The 17,352-nt window shown below is 37.0% G+C and overlaps 1 protein-coding gene across 2 annotated transcripts in view; it reads right to left on the bottom strand.

The window, feature by feature from the left end:
* Positions 1–17,352, bottom strand: part of LOC136026533 (calsyntenin-1-like) — a 241,190-nt gene that overhangs the window by 59,555 nt on the left and 164,283 nt on the right. For both annotated transcript variants that reach the window (XM_065703206.1, XM_065703207.1), the window contains exon 9: positions 14,861–15,038. In XM_065703206.1, coding sequence (XP_065559278.1) covers positions 14,861–15,038 — 178 coding nt within the window. The remainder of the gene's footprint in view (positions 1–14,860; positions 15,039–17,352) is intronic.

The following is a 17,352-nucleotide window of genomic DNA, read 5'->3' on the forward strand; positions in this document are numbered from 1 at the left end:
AAGTTAAGTTGACTTGTTCCACTCACCCCACTAAGAATGAGCCTACCTCTTATATGACCTCTTTTTCCCACCAAAAAAATATTGTCTGTCTTTGTGATACTTGGTAATCTTAGGAGATATAAATCTCTGATATCAGACATTCTATAGTGGGGATGATTTTGAAGTTTCCGAACTTGAGATTAGCAGGGAAATTTCTCGTCAGGTTTAACATTTGCCTGGTTTCACCTAACTTACACCCAATAAGGGTAATTAGTATGAACCCTCAGTATTAGATGTGTAGTGAATATTAGGTAACCAGCAAACAGAAACACATTCTTATAGAATAGCTTGAATAAAATAGACACTATTTCCCAACCAATAAACTTCTAGTAAAAATTTCGTCATAATTCCTTTGGTATGGAAACACAAAACAAAATAAAGATGTCTTGCTGGAAAATAGAACCAAGCGAGAATGAATTTCTACACAAGTTTCCAATTCCCTTGGTTATTTCAAAAATATCACTGTTTCTACAAGGAGTATGATGTGGAAAATCGCATAAATTTACATTTAGGACGACTTAGCGTCAACTATACAAAGCCGGAATACGTTTAGTTTAAAATTAAAGTTTTTATGCTTACTTCAGACGTGTAAAGCTCATATAAGGATTGCTTTAAAGAGTGAAAACATTTTCACTAGTTTTTTTCAAGATATCCTAGAATGTTTAGGAAAGCCTTAAAGTGCAAAGGATAGAGAACGAAAAGGAAATCTGAGTATTGGATCTATTTAAGTGGAACTTAGAGAACTACATATATATTAGAAAAATTATATATACAGGAAAAATGGAGAATTTACTGTTTAGTTAAAAACACCTCTATATGCAGTTTTTGGTAATAACGGGAGCCAAATTAAAAAAAGGAGAAATTTGGGTAAAAATCAGCTTAAAAAATTCGACACAAACAGCTTAAAACGACACAACTGTCTTTTGAAGGTGTAGCTGTAACCTATTTGGAAATAGACCAATTGATAATGTTCGAGTTTTTACAAACGAAATGGGTGACTATTTGGGTAATTATCGTGCTTGAGGGCTTATCTCATGAATTTTGTTTTTATTTGTCATTTTACATCTTTCTCTTTTCTTTTTTCTTCTTTTCTTATACTCCGTTTGTTATTGTGTTTATAACGGGTTATAACAAAATTCAGTTCAATATAAACAGCAAGCCTTGTTTAAATAACATGTTATTTTTTGGATTGGCTCTGTACAGGAGATATTAAAGCTTATTCTTTCCGCTTTTAACAGTTTCTTGTTTATCTTCGTCTTTTGTGCCAGCATAAAAAAAAACTAGAAAAGGATTTTGACTGCCAGGTATTATCTAGTTGCTGACTGGTCTGCGATATAGGGTCTCCAAAACGGCATGACAACACTTGTGCCTCACCCCGTTTGACCAGTACATTCAGTAGATATTTATTGCAAACGTCATTTATAATATTTAATTATATAGGAAACATAATATTTATTTACACCAAACTGACCAAAATTCTCTAGAGCCTTATGAGGTGAGAGGGCATAGCACTCATTCACAATTGAATAACGTCACTTAGCCTTTAATTTAGCCTTTTTAGCATTGTTAACTACAATAACCTCACTTAATTCCACTCACTTTTTAACATCAACAGAAAAAAACACAAATATATTTAAAGATAAAAAAGTGAAGCTTTCCTATCACCAGCGGTGCAGATCAGCAAAATTTTTTGGCGACATGAGGGAGGGGGAGGCAAATTGTGTTGTAAAATATCAAGGGAGAGATAATTTCGTTGTTTTTCCATTTTTACAATGAAGATGTACAAAAGGGTATTTTTCACCGAAAATCCACAAAATCTATTTTTCAAAATATAGGAAGAGGCAAATAAAATCTAGGGGGGAAATGACCACCTGTCCCCGATTGGTGCCACTATGCATCCCTAGAAAACGCAATATTTAATTATTGGTTAATTCTAATTATTCGTTAATCTAAGTACTATGCCTTGTTTAACTATTATACTAGTCATTTGAAGCACACCTATCTAATAAAACATTATCGAGGGGTCGCTCTCTCTCAGAAAGCATGCACACCAGGTGGGGCATGCCAAGCGTGGCGGAACGTGAGAAGCACTTTGAGGAAAGTGGCAAGCATTTTGAAGACTAAATGGAACTGTGCGGCAAACTAGGAGTTCTCAGATATGCACTAGGGAGCGGGAAATCAGAATCCCTCAGGATGTACTTAAACCAAATTCTCCAGAGCATTTAACATGATGGGAGGTAAAGATCCATTCATAAATCAGTAACATCGTTGAGATATAAATTTAAGTTTTCTTTTTATTAATTCACTGTGCATTATGAAACCTAACTGTGCTTACTTTTTGATTCCAATGAAAGAGAATAGCTTTTTGAAAAAAAGGAAAATTGCCGTTCTCCTATCACTAAGAGACCAGTACTCTTGTGTTCGAAAAATAAATTAATGAAAGTTTATCAGCAGAAACAAAAGACAACAGCTCCCAGAGGTGATTTGAGGCTGTGATTCATCCGACAAATCACTTGCAAAATAAACTGTCAAGGATGATGAATGTAGCAATTTACCCACCTCATAAATTAAAGTGGGAAAACAATTTAACTGAGCCTGGCCTTACTAAAAAATGCATCGAGTTTTACGACATTATGAAGCGAGTACGAAAAAAAGTACAAATTTTCAGAATTTTTCAAACACGAGTAGAATTTTCCAAATAAGAAAAGCTAATGAAACAACATATACTTTCTATTATCGCTTCCAATTCAATTCAGTGGCGTCCATAATAACAGTCCACCTATTATTTATAAGAATGTGTACATAGTAGTGGCGTCCATAATAACACTTCACCTATTATTTATAAGATTGTGTACATAGTAGCCAGTCCCAAGCCTGGAAAAAGGAGGAGGGATGGGCTGAGGGTATGCAACCCAAACTTGGACCCAGTGGGGCCACCCCAGAGGAAAACTAACTGAAACTCAAACATCAATAATAGCCTCGGATGCTTCAACCTCCTTGATGATGACCCCTGCACCCCCGGACTCGATTTCTGATTACGAAAGAAATCACCAAATAGAATTTTGGAATGTAAGAACAATGAACCAGATTTCAAGAACCCAACTAGTTCTCAAAGAAATGAATTAGTATTGTCTGAAAATACTTGTTCTAAGTGAAGTTAGATGGACGAGAAACGGACTAGAGAAACTCGACGACGGATATATACTGACTTTTAGTGGAGATCCTGCAGCAAACCGTACTGGAGTAGGAGATTCGATGTAACCTAGCGCATCGAAGGCGATGCGTATCGAGCTGGAATCCTACAAATGAACATTTATTGGTGATCCAATATATCTCAAACCACACCAACTGACCATCATTGCCTGCAATGCTGCCACAAATGAAGCCGACAAAGATGAAAAAGACAAATTCTTTGAAATGTTACAAGCTGTTACCCAAGATGTGCACAGACACATCTCTGGGTTGTGGGCGACCTCAATGCGAAAGTCAGAGCAGACCGTCAATATTACCCAGAAGCCTTGGGGCCTCATGGTATACGAGATATAAACGAAAACGTAACGCTTCCTGTAGACTACGCGCTGAGCAGCGACTTGAAGATAGGTGGCGCATTGTTTGAACATAAGTCAGTCCATAAATACTCCTGGGTGTCCCCAGATGGTCAGACAAAACCAAATTGACCACTTTCTAATTTCAAGAAGTTGAAGTAGCAGCTTATTTGTCGTACGTGGCTTTATATTGATGATGGATGAAATACAAAATAAGTTGAAAGCTCGAAAGAAGAAAGTGATAGTACCTATAAGCAGTTTGAAACCGACAAACTGATAAACAGGGACTGACGGAAGGATTTCTGCATTCCTCTCAAAAACAGATTTGAAACCTTGAATCTAACAGATGAAACTGACAATCATGGCGTCGAAGATATATGGTTGATTTTCAAGAATACCTACCATGATGCTGCCAAGGCAAGTCTTGGATATAAGAAAATAAAGAAGGAGGAATAGATATCGGACGAAACATGGAAATTCATTGAACGGCGCAAGGAAACAAAGAGAGATATCCTGAATGCGTCAAGGCCTGGAGATAAATACTGTCTGCAGCTACGCTATAAAGGTGAGGATAAAAATGTCAAAAAGAAGATAATTTCTCCCCAGAAAAATTCTACCACATTGGTAGAAATTCTACGCATTCCACCAATGTGGTTACTACATTTATATTCCTTAAAAGGAAAAAAGAAAGCTAATTTGATTGATCAACAGTGCTTTCTTCATAATAGTAAATAAAACGCATTTTAATCAAGTCAATGCGACCTTTCTCTTCACTGAAACACATGTAACGAACGGCAATTTTTAGAACGCGTAGGTTTTAGTATTTTAAATCATGTTATTAGCGATTGCAAAATCAAGCGATACCGGTTAAATCAGGGTATTTTCTAGCTAGAGCGAGAATATTCTGCACCTTATACTGATTTTCATCAAATTCAGGCTCCTGAAATTCAGAAAATTCTTTTCAGCAGGATTTTAGTATTTCTAGACAAAGACTTTCTGAAAAACTCCACCGTTGAAAGTGGAAAAATTTACTAATAATCCTCTTTTTGTCCCACAATTATATCCTGGTCCTGCTGTGATAAATCTCAAGTCCAAATTCCTTTACAACAAAGCAAAATCAGGTTCTTTTCAAAGGATTGAAATTTTCAATAACCCGAGTAATTTCAAATAATCGAATACAAGAGAGGCATTTCATGAATCTCGTGCGGAGGTTGGAGAGATTGCTGAGGTCAGATCAAATTTTGTTGAAACCTTGTTGGATTCGCCTTCTGTTCATGATCCAAAATTTGAAAATTTTATTAACAATGAATACTTAATCTTGCGCTCGCTACATAAAGATCAATCTAGGATTATTACTAAAGCAGATAAAGGCAATGCTGTTGTTGTATGATTCAGATGTTGATGTTGTATGATGTTGTTGATTCAGATCATTACGACAAAATATCAGAGAAATTTAAAATGATTCTACACATAAGATCAATTAGCTACCGATCCCACAGAAAAATGTGTCCAGGAAGTCCGAAAAGAGCTTTCTTATCTAAAAGGAAAAGGTGAGATTACAGATCAATTGTACTAAAGTTTCTACAGGTGGCTGCACATCTCCTCGTGTTTATGGTCTTCCTAAAATTCATAACCCTGGGAATCCACTTCAAACCATTGTTTCCTCATTTAATTCTCCTACAGCAAAAATAGGGAAATTCTTATCAGTTGTATTCACCAACTAATTCAGCACAAAAATCCTAAATAAAAAAATTCTGCTGATTTTGTTTCCAAGGTAAAGCAGGTTTTGGTTATACCAAATACAAAAATTGACAGCTTTGATGCGGATTCAATGTATAACAATTGTGATCCCCAAAAGGCCGAACACATTTTGGAGCACAAACTCAGTTCTAACCCATCTTTATCAGAAAAATCTACACTTTCGAATCAGACTCTTCTGTCACTTACATCCCTTTGCAACAGAATCTCTTTTTATTTCCACTATAGAGGAATTTCTTATAGACAGAAATAAGGGCTTCCAATGGGCGCCCCATTTTCACCAATAGAGGCTGATATCTTCATGGAAGACCTTGAAGAAACGGCTATTTCGCAGTCTTTGCAAATCTGAATTTTGGGTTCGTTTCAAGGATGATATTTTTTATCATGGGAGTATGGTGAAAAATCTCTGGGGTCTTAAAAACATACATACAGTAACCGTTACTTAAATTATTCCTCTAATCATTCTCCTGCTGTTGAAAGAGGAGTGGTCACTTCTATAGTTGATAGAACATTGCAGGTTTGTTGACCACGTTTCCTCGATTCAGAGCTCATTCGCCCAAGGGTGATATATTTGGGAATAGTTATCCAATTAGTTTAATAAATTCTGTAATTGAAAAACGTATTAAAAAGTTATCAGATAGCGACACAGTAAACACAAACCAAAAGGGAAAATCTTGGTCTTCCAAAGATCTAAAAAAATAACATTTATACGTATTATAGACCCATTAAAACTATCAGTTCCCAAATATATCAAAGTGAATTAAAATCGAGTAGTTGTGGGCCTCAAGCAATGGCTAATTGTAGAAAAAGCCAAGACAGATAGTCCGATTCAGTGAGAGGCAAATCTGGTATAAGCCCTTATTAGGACTATAGTTAGGACTTATATTAGGACTTAGTTAGGACTATATTATAATGATGTCAGGTCATTTATTGATAGATAAGTCTATCTATCATCAATCCATGCGTCATTCCTAGGGCAGAAGAACTAAGGTAGATAGTCATAGAACTAATATAGTCATAAACTCTATAGTTTTCCAAGTATTTGGTTAAACGGCACGAATAAAGAGCGGGAGTAAGAATGATTCTATTATTGGACTAATTCTTGTTTGTTAACTTTTAGAAAGGCACGCCCGCCTAGGGTCTCAGGCAGGTTGACCGAGAATTTAAAATCGACATAGGGTCGTTAGTTTGCCCTGAATCAAACAGTTCGTGGTAACGAACTGTAGTAAGGAGCGACCCGGCTCAATAGTAACCAAAACTCAAAAAAATTGAATTTTGATATCAATAGCTACATCAAAAGAATCGCATTTTAATGCTGATTTTAAATATATAAGTTTCATCAAGTTTAGTCTTACCCATCAAAAGTTACGAGCCTGAGAAAATTTGCCTTATTTAGGAAAATAGGGGGAAACACCCCCTAAAAGTCGTAGGATCTTAACGAAAATGACACCATTAGATTCAGCGTATCAGAAAACCCTACTGTAGAAGTTTCAAGCTCCTATCTACAAAAATGTGGAATTTTGTATTTTTTGCCAGAAGACAAATCACGGGTGCGTGTTTATTTTTTTTTTTTATTTTTTTTTTTTTCCCAGGGGTCATCGTATCGACCAAGTGGTCCTAGAATGTCGCACGAGGGCTCGTTCTAATGGAAATGAAAAGTTCTAGTGCCCTTTTTAAGTGACCAAATACATTGGAGGGCATCTAGGCCCCCTCCCACGCTCATTTTTTCCCAAAGTCAACGGATCAAAATTTTAAGATAGCCATTTTGTTCAGTATAGTCGAAAACCATAATAACTATGTCTTTGGGGATGACTTACTCCCCCACAATCCCTGGGGGAGGGGCTGCAAGTTACAAACTTTGACCAGTGTTTACATATAGTAATGGTTATTGGGAAGTGTACAGACGTTTTCAGGGGAAATTTATTTTGTTTGGGGGTGGGGCTGAGGAGAGGGGGCTGTGTTTGAGGATCTTTTCTTGGAGGAATCTGTCATGGGGGAAGAAAAATTCAATGAAAAGGGCGCAGGATTCTCTAACATTACTATAAGAAAACAATGAAAAACAAACATGAAAATGTTTTTTCAAATGAAAGGAAGAAGTAGCATTGAAACTTAAAACGAACAGAGATTATTACGCATATGAGGGGTTCTAAAAATACTTAAGTATAAAGAGCGAGGTATTTAGGAGGAGATAAATACCTTGCTCTTTATGCTAAAGTATTTTTAGTAATTTCAACTATTTATTCTACGGCCTTTCTGATTCAGGGGTCATTCTTAAAGAATTGGCACAAAACTTACGATTTAGTGTAAAGAGCGAGGTATTAACGAGGGTACAAACACCCTCGTATACATAATAAAAATATAAGGTTATGAAAGTTTGTTAAGTAAGTTAATTCTTAAGTTACGTATATTTTTTACTAATTAAAAACGTTCGTTAAAAATTAAAAGTTCTAGTTGCCTTTTTAAGTAACCGAAAAATTGGAGGGCAACTAGGCCTCCTTCTCCATCCCTTATTTCTCAAAATCGTCTGATCAAAACTAAGAGAAAGCCATTTAGCCAAAAAAAGAATTAATATACAAATTTCATTTTAATAATTTATGTGCGGAGAGCCAAAACCAAACATGCATTAATTCAAAAACGTTCAGAAATTAAATAAAAAAAAACTAATTTTTTTAGCTGAAAGTAAGGAGCGACATTAAAACTTAAAACGAACAGAAATTACTCCGTATATGAAATGGGTTGTCCCCTCCGCAATCCCTCGCTCTTTACGCTAAAGTTTGACTTTTTGCCACAATTCTACTTTTTAAAACAATTAAAAGCTTTAGCGTAAAGAGCGAGGGATTGCGGAGGGGACAACCCATTTCATATACGGAGTAATTTCTGTTCGTTTTAAGTTTTAATGTCGCTCCTTACTTTCAGCTAAAAAAATTAGTTTTTTTTATTTAATGAGAGGTAAGCAAGGCAGGCCTACCTATGGTGTTAGGCCCAAGAATTTAGAACTGACACAGGAACGTTAATTTGCATGGAATGACAAGCAAGGCGATTGATTCACTTCATACAGTTAGACATTTGCACAAGTGAAAACTTCTCGTTTGGCCTTAAAAAAAAGCCCAATTTTGATCGTTTTCTTGCTTTATAATACTTTCAAAAAGAGTCCAAGAAGAGTTAAGCGAAACCAGATAGAACAGAAAGCAGCACTTACTGAAGAGGCAGCAAAGAAAGGTCGCTCCAGGATGGTTTACAGACTAACCAATGAGATAGTTAGAAAAAAAAGAGCATCGCTCATCACTTGTTAAAGAAAAAAACGGGAACGTAATTTCAGATCCCAAGAAAGTAAACGAAAGATGGGCATCACATCTTGAAAATATACTTAATCGTCCCCCACCGCATGACCAAGAAACTGTGCGACATCCCATTTTTACAAATTGATGTAAGTGCTGATCCTCCGATCACTGTAGAGGTAGAAGCCGTTGTCAAATGCTTAAAAATAGCCGTGCATCGGGAGTCGATGAGATAGCGACAGAGATACTGAAGACATCCCTTCGAGCCTGCTTAAACGTATAGACTGCTTTCCTAGTGGATCACGTTCTGATCTTATTTTTATCCTCAGACTTCTGGTATAAGAGTCAAGAGAATGGAATAAAGAACTTTATCTGCTCTTCACTGATTTAAAAAAAGGGTTCGATCTCATCGATCTTTATGTTCTATGGAACATTTAAAAATTTTATGGAGTACTTAATATAGTAGTCAGAATATTAATGGACCTCTAGGAAGAAAGCGAAAGCTGTTTCAGAACGGAACATAGGAAGACACGATTCTTCAATTTTTCTCTCTAGGGTGAAACAAGGATGTGTGTCATTCCTATAAGTCTGTGGTCAGCAGTTCATACACTTTGACTTCGCACGCGACGTAGTACTTCAAGAAGAGGCGATGCAACGTTTGCAGCTACAACTTGAAATCATAGCGGAAAGGCTGAGAAAGTGGGACTAATAGTGAGCGTTGATAAATCGAAGAGCATGGCCACATCCAACTCACCACTGATCCCTAAATACAACGGAAAAAGGATAGAACAAATCCATGATTTCAAATATCTAGGAAGTTGGATCGAATATGATGGTGGAACAGTCAACAGGATAGAAAAGAGAATTGGATAAGCAATATCGGCATTCAACAAACTGAAACCAGTATGGTAAAGCAAAAATACTCTTTACGTCTAAAGCTCCGTCTGTTGAATAGCAATAGTCCATTCTCGTTTATGCAAATGAACACTGGAAGCTGACTGTTTAGCTGGAAAAACGTATCCTAACATTTGAAAATGTCTGCCTCAGAAGAACCCTTAACATTTCGTGGCAGGACAGGGTCACGATCGTAGTGGTCCGCAAACGAACAGGTCAACCGCCAGTCACTAATATTTTGATGCAGCAGAAAGCATATTTTTAAAGCAGCAGTTACAAAAGGGGCAGCAAGGAAAGGTGGCTCCAGGATGGTTTACAGACTAACCAATGAGATAGTTAGAAGAAAAGAGAATCGCTCATCACTTGTTAAAGAAAAAAAGGGGAACGTAATTTCAGATCCCAAGAAAGTAAACGAAAGATGGGCATCACATCTTGAAAATATACTTAATCGTCTCCCACCCCATGACCAAGAAACTGTGCGACATCTCATTTTTACAAATTGATGTAAGTGCTGATGCTCCCAGCACTGTAGAGGTTGAAGCAGTTGTCAAATGCTTAAAAATAGCTGTGCATCGGAAGTCGATGAGATAGCGACAGAGATACTGAAGACATCCCTTCGAGCCTGCTTAAACGTATAGACTGCTTTCCTAGTGGTTTCGAGCATTGAGAAGGTTGCACGTGATTGGACTAGAGGTATTCTAGTCAAGCTGTTTAAGATGGGAGATGCTCTTACCGTGACAACTGGCCACAATTATATTGCAGCGTCTGAGAGCAGCTCTTGACTCATATCCAAGGGAAGAATAACATTGGTTCGGGCCTGATAGATCATGTTCTGACCTTATTTGTATCCTCAGACTTCTGGTATAAGAGTCAAGAGAATGGAATAAGAAACTTTATCTGCTCTTCACTGATTTCAAGAAAGGGTTCGATCTCATCGATCTTTATGTTCTATGGAACATTTTAAAATTTTATGGAGTACTTAATAAAGTAGTCAGAATATTATTGGGCCTCTAGGAAGAAAGCGAAAGCTGTTTCAGAACGGAACATAGGAAGGCACGATTCTTCAATTTTTCTCTCTAGGGTGAAACAAGGATGTGTGTTAATTCCGTTCCTATAAAGACTTTGACTTCGCACGCGATGTAGTACTTCAAGAAGAGGCGATGCAACGTTTGCAGCTACAACTTGAAATTATAGCGGAAAAGCCTGAGAAAGTGGGACTAATAGTGAGCGTTGATAAATCGAAGAGCATGGCCACATCCAACTCACCATTGATCCTTAAATACAACGGAAGAAGCATGGAACAAATCCAGAAGTTCATATATCTTGGAAGTGGGATCGAATATGATGGTGGAATAGTCAACAAGATAGAAAAGAGAATTGGATAAGCAATATAGGCATTCAACAAACTGAAACCAGTATGATAAAGCAAAAAATACTCTTTACGTCTAAAGCTCTGTCTGTTGAATAGCAACTGTCTATTCTCGTTTATGCAAATGAATGCTGGAAGCTGACTGTTTAGCTGGAAAAACGTATCCTAACATTTGAAAATGTCTGCCTCAGAAGAACCCTTAACATTTCGTGGCAGGACAGGTTCACGAACGTAGTGGTCCGCAGACGAACAGGTCAACCGCCAGTCACTAATATTCTGAAGCAGTGAAGATAGACCTATTTTGGTCATGTCCTCAGAATGTCAGGAGACCGTCTTCCGAATGCTGTTTACGAGTGGCAACCCGAGGGTGGACGAAAAAGAGGGCGACCGAAACACACCCTTCGACAACAGTACGACCGAGACCAGCGAAGTGCTGAGCTGTCATTGTAATATTCAGTCTTAGGACGTCACGGCTGCTGCTCTGCTCCGAGACGTCTTGCGAGGCTTCGTTGATGCATTTTGTGCCACAGCAAGCCCTGGAGGAACTAAGGTCTAAAGTAATTGAAGGGGAAGCCGAGGGAAAGGAGCAAAGAGGTAGGAGTTCATGTGCCTCCCTGAAATTTTATGCTCTCCTAGGTTTCGAAAAATGCATTTAGCTCCCCCACCAACGTATTTTCGTGAATTGAAGCCATTGATCGATTTGTTCTAGTGCCACTGATAATATCTTATTAAAAAAAGTAAATAATAGTAATCCCATCACGTAAATTATTTCTCATAGTAAAACTTACTTTTATTAAAACTTTAATTTGTAACGTAAAATGATCCATGATTTATTTCCCATAAGAATATTCCAAAATATTCTTGAATCACGTAATCCAATTTATTTATCACAACTAAAAGTAGGTCTACCACCTAGGATACATCTCGGACCATCTTGTGTTCCGTCGAGTATGACACACTTCTGCCGTGCCACATCTCTTCACGCCAAGCATGACACACTTCCACCGAACTTTTACAAGCTATTTCTGTTGACATCAAATGTTTCGTTATATATTTTCTGTTCCTGGTATGACCAAAGAGACTGAAATACCGCTAGGCTTTTATCCACTTTTATAATAGAGTTAATGCATCTATCTAACTTTAATTTATAGTAGAATCAAATATTGCTTTGATGGAACAGCCCCTTTAAGGGAGACGGTACCAGATATATTCAAAGTTCGAACGTTTTTCTCGTCTTTAAGGAATTCCTCTTTCAGATAATCAGAGCAAGCAGTGGACAGGCGTTCTTTTGTTCTAGTAATTACAACTAGCTATATTTTTAAAATTGGCTATTTGTTTTGCCATCTGGAGAGAAAGTTGAACATGAAGCTTTGATAGAATAGCCTCCTTAGAGAGACGGTTCCAGATGGATGTAAATTCCAAGCATACTGTTTTTTCTCAAACAATTCCTTCATCAGATAATCAGAAAAGCTATGGGCATGCACACTTCAAGTAACCAATAAAGGGGAAGTTTCGACATCTGTGAGAACCAAGCTCATCTTTTAGAAAAAGTTATGTACTATTTCCTAAGCGTTCTCTCCTTCAGGTAATTGGAACAAACTATGTCTCAAGAGTTGGTCTTGTCACCTGAAGTGAAGTTCTAGTGAGGTTTCCACAAATAGCTTCGATGGGACAATCTCCTCTGGGAGACGGTTTCAGATGAATGTGAAGGTCCAAGCAAAGCTGTTTTTTCATTTTCTAAATGATTCATGCGGTCAGATCTAGCTGTAGGCCAACGGACTTGAATCTCAGGACAAAGTTTTGTGTTTGTACTCCTACGTAGACGTTTTTTATTTAGACATGCAACTGGGAAAAACTATATGCTTACATATTTACCTAATCACCTTGACAAACAGTGGTAAAACGAGGAAGACCTCCCAGAAGGAGCTATATATGCCACATTGTCCTGATTGTTGGATTCCAGATTACAAAATGGTATTACTTTAAATGATGGAGCTATTTTTGCCCATTGCTAAATCTAGCTGTATCACTGATGTATCTAGATCTGCCGATTGCTTCTTCTATGCGACACACCCGAAAACTTCTTCCTGAACAAATCAAACGTAGACTCTCAGCAGCATACGCTTCCCATTGCATCTTGTAAACTTCGATTCAACCGACCTCTTCTAGCAAGTCCATATAATGATGTTGCCCTTCCCATATCCTCTACACCGCACCCATCTGGACACTCCTAACTAAACCTGATAAGAGTAAAATCCGATCCATGTTCTTTCACTTTGCCAAGTATCTGCTTCATCTGCCTCCGTGGTATAGAAATTCACTCACTATTGCGAAACTCAAGGTTGCTGACCCAGAGGCTGCCGTTGTCACATGTATAGCGAAACTTAACAGAAAAATAGATGAGAATTCAAATGATTGGTCCCACACTCTTAAGCAGTGATCTGTTGTGTTTTCTTTTTTCCTATGCTCCGTTTTGTTCTATGTGTAATTGTGACGGGTTTTTACAACATTTTTTAATAATAATAATAATAATAATAATATAATTCTTGTAAGATTGTTAAAATATTATTATTCTGCAGCATATATAGTATGTGGCTGATTATGAAGATTTTTTTTTTCATAAATTTATTTTGTAAATTATATTTGTTCGCATTAAAGTCTTTTTATATTCTTGTCTTTTTTTATTCTGGTTTCTTCCGTATATTTGCTTGTCTTGTATTTTGCGAAGTGTTTAAATGTGGTCATTACCGTTTTATTATTTTGTTTTCTTTTACTGCTCCGTCTTCTTGCTTTTGTATGACGGGTTTACAAACAAATAAATAAATAAATTCTGTGACTAAAAGAATATTTGGGAGTATCAATAGTGTTCAACATTTCTATGTAGTATAAGGAAAACTATCTAAAAGCATAATTGATCTAGACAATCAAAATCTCTCTCATTAGACGACCGGGAACCTTAAAGAGAAATTACAGACTGGGACACCCGGACACAAATCACGACCGGGACACAGGGAATATAAATGACGACCGGGACACAGGGACACAACTACAACGGGGACGCCGGGGGCACAGACGGGATATATAAATGACGACCGGGACACAGGGATTGTTCGAATAGAAATTACAGACCGGGACACCGGGACACAAATGACGACCGGGACACAGGGAATATAAATGACGACCGGGACACTCAAAGAGAAATTACAAACTGGGACACCGGGACACAAATGACGACCGGGACACAGGGAATATAAATGACGACCGGGACACAGGGACACATCATTGGAATAATGAGGTATAGATCTGAATACGGATTGTTTTTCCCATGGACAATTATATGTTGCATGTTCAAGAGTCAGTAAACCTGACAATCTATTTATATGCACTGACAATGGGACAGCGAAGAATGTTGTATATTCGCATGTTTTACGTAGTTAAAAACATATATTTATATCTATCTCTATTCACAGGTGGGACAAAGGGACACAACTACAATGGCGCGTAACTAATATGGCGCGTAAAGACTTACGCGCGCGGGGGGGGGCTTGGGGGGGCGCGAAGCGCCCCACCAACTAGATGTTGGGGTGGCGCGAAGCGCCACCCCAACAGCTAGTATATATATATATATACATATATACATATATATATATATATATATATATATATATATATATATATATATATTTTTTAAACCTGATTTAAAACAGAAGCGGCCCAAATATTCGCTCACGATAAACGATTTTCCGCCAGGTGGTGGGAAATACGGTTGCCGAGGCGAAATTCTACATCTATGAGAGTGCTCCTCGATTTGAAGAAAAAACAAATAAGCTTATTTTTTGGTCTTTTTGCATAAGTTCTACATCAAATGATTGTCCATTATTACAACGAATACGTACTCATCGTAGGGTTGAACCGCTTTAGGGCGGCCAAGAGGAAAAAAATTTCTTTTAAGAAACGTTTCATAGTTATTAAATTACCTTGCCAACAAGCCCCAACTGCTGCAGTTGTATTAAGACCAGGAGCAGGGTGTAAGGGCCAATCATCAATAATTTCGGGATTTCTAGCATCTGATTTAAATAAAACACCATCCACGTACAACTGAATGTCTTGGTCTTCAACGTTAACTGTGTAGTGATGCCACTCATCGTCACATACCTGAAAACAGAATTCGTAATAATTAGCAAGAGTTTCACTAATAAGGTTAAAAAAAATCAGGCAGTAGGGGTGGGGGCACAAAGGGGCAAAGTCATTACGCAGTTTACCAGTCAAAAATAGGAAAAATAAGTGTCAGGGGTTTGAAGGTTTATTTTAAAATATAGAATATATACCCTACAAAAACAAGTTTTTTACCCACTGTAGTTAAAAATTACCCGATTACGAACTACCCGAGGATCAATAACGTCCCCTCTCAAATTAAACAATAAAAAAAGAAAAGGAAAGATATCTAGTGCTTTCACAAATAAAAACAACCAGCAAAATTGCACTGAAAAAATCTATAGAGCATGTACAGGCAAGGATGGAGTGTGAAGGCTAAAATTTCAGAAATCCTGGGGTGGGAAGATTGATTATGTCTATGCATATAAAGTATAGAATATGCTAGGGACTATGCCATCAAACTTATTAAGATAATACTATATTTTATAAGTAGAGTAGCCAAGGCCCATGATATTTTTTCACAGTTAGAAAAGGTTTGAAAGAATAGTAAGGTAATTCTATGGACCAAAATTAGAATATTAGAAGCTACAGTGATGACAGTGATCAAATATGGCTCTGAAGCGTGGACACTCCGAAAAACAGAGGAAGACTTGCTAGATGTTTTCGAACGAAACTGCCAACGGATTCTTTTGGGTACCCGACCGACTGAACGCATCTCAAACTATAAGCTGTACGAAAAGTGTGGTTCAATCCCACTTCCTAGGGCTATACTGAGAGAAGGGTTGATATTGTCAGAGCACGTTCTGCGGATAGAGGATGACAGATTGCTAAAGATTGTCCTTTCCGACCAGCCTAACGAAAAGCAGGTCGTCACCGAATGGGATGAGAGGACGCCGTACAGAAAGATTTAAGAGAATATGGACTTCTGGATAGGGTATAAAGAGTGAGGCTTCGAGTAGATAGGGACGGAAAAGGAGCGTGCGTTGCTGCATTGGCCTCAGACGGATTGGTGCTGATGTGAGTTGTTAGTAGTAGTAGTAGCACAGAGAAGATTCTGTCGTTCAAATCCAGAGTACATTTCCTGCAAAAAAAATATTCTGACCAGTTGAAGTTTGAAGTTACAAAATTTCATTGGATATGATAGCACACTTTGGATTTCGTGCGAACAAAAACAAAAAAAAAATTATGAGAAATCTAGTGTTTTTTTTTCAGACCTTGCCAAAGAATAGACTAAAGCTGATAGCTATATCTGTAACGTCTGACTTAGACCGCCCTTTGCAGGGAATATGTTTTAATTCTGAATATACTAACACTATTCAAAAAGTTTTTGGGTGGAGAAGAATTGATTACCCCATTTTTTCATGATAAAAGTTTCTCCATAGATGCATATAGAGATGCACTTTCCCTATGTATTGAGGAGGGGATAGGAGGTCTAAATAAGGATGGAGAGAAGAAATAGAGTCCCGTTGTTTTGAGTAGTGACCGAACTAAATAATAGTAATCCCATCACGTAAATTATTTCTCATAGTAAAACTTGCTTTTATTGAAACTTAATTTGTAACGTAAAGTGATACATGGTTTATTTCCCTTAAGAATATTGTAAAATATTTTGAATCACGTATTCCAATTTATTTATCACCACTGAAAGTAGGTCCACCACCTAGCATACATCAAGGACCATCTTGTGTTCTGTCACGTATAACCAAAGAAATGTCTTTACGTGAGTAGACTATAGCTTTCAACTTTCTAGTCATTATTTTGTTAAAAGATAAAAAAAATCTTTCAGATCGAATTTATGAAAGTTGGTCTTAATCAAAGCTCCGTTTCATACACTATACGAAATAATTATTATTATTATATATATATATATATATATATATATATATATATATATATATATATATATATATATATATATATATATATATATATATATATATATATATATATATAAATATATATATATATATATATATATATATAATAGAGTAGTTTTTATAATTCACAATAGAGGTTTATAAGATTTTATAATTGATAATGGATTCATATGGGTTTTTCTAATTAGCGACTTGCCGAGGCTGTATTAAAGCCAACCAATCAGGTCGTTTTAATGCTTGACCCTTCCCTGGTAGCTGTCTTCTTGACTCCCTTTGTAATGCTACTTGTAACGACGATTTCCAAAACCTAATGCTGACATGAAAATCTGTTTTTGTAACTAACACACACAAAGTAGAAACAATAGGGAAAATCTTTTCAAGACAGTGGAAATCAATTCAGTGGATATTTCAGTCCTATTTCCAAAGGCCGTCTTCGG

This window comes from Artemia franciscana, chromosome 4 (genome assembly GCF_032884065.1).
Source record: "Artemia franciscana chromosome 4, ASM3288406v1, whole genome shotgun sequence".
Classification (NCBI taxonomy): Eukaryota; Metazoa; Arthropoda; class Branchiopoda; order Anostraca; family Artemiidae; genus Artemia; species Artemia franciscana.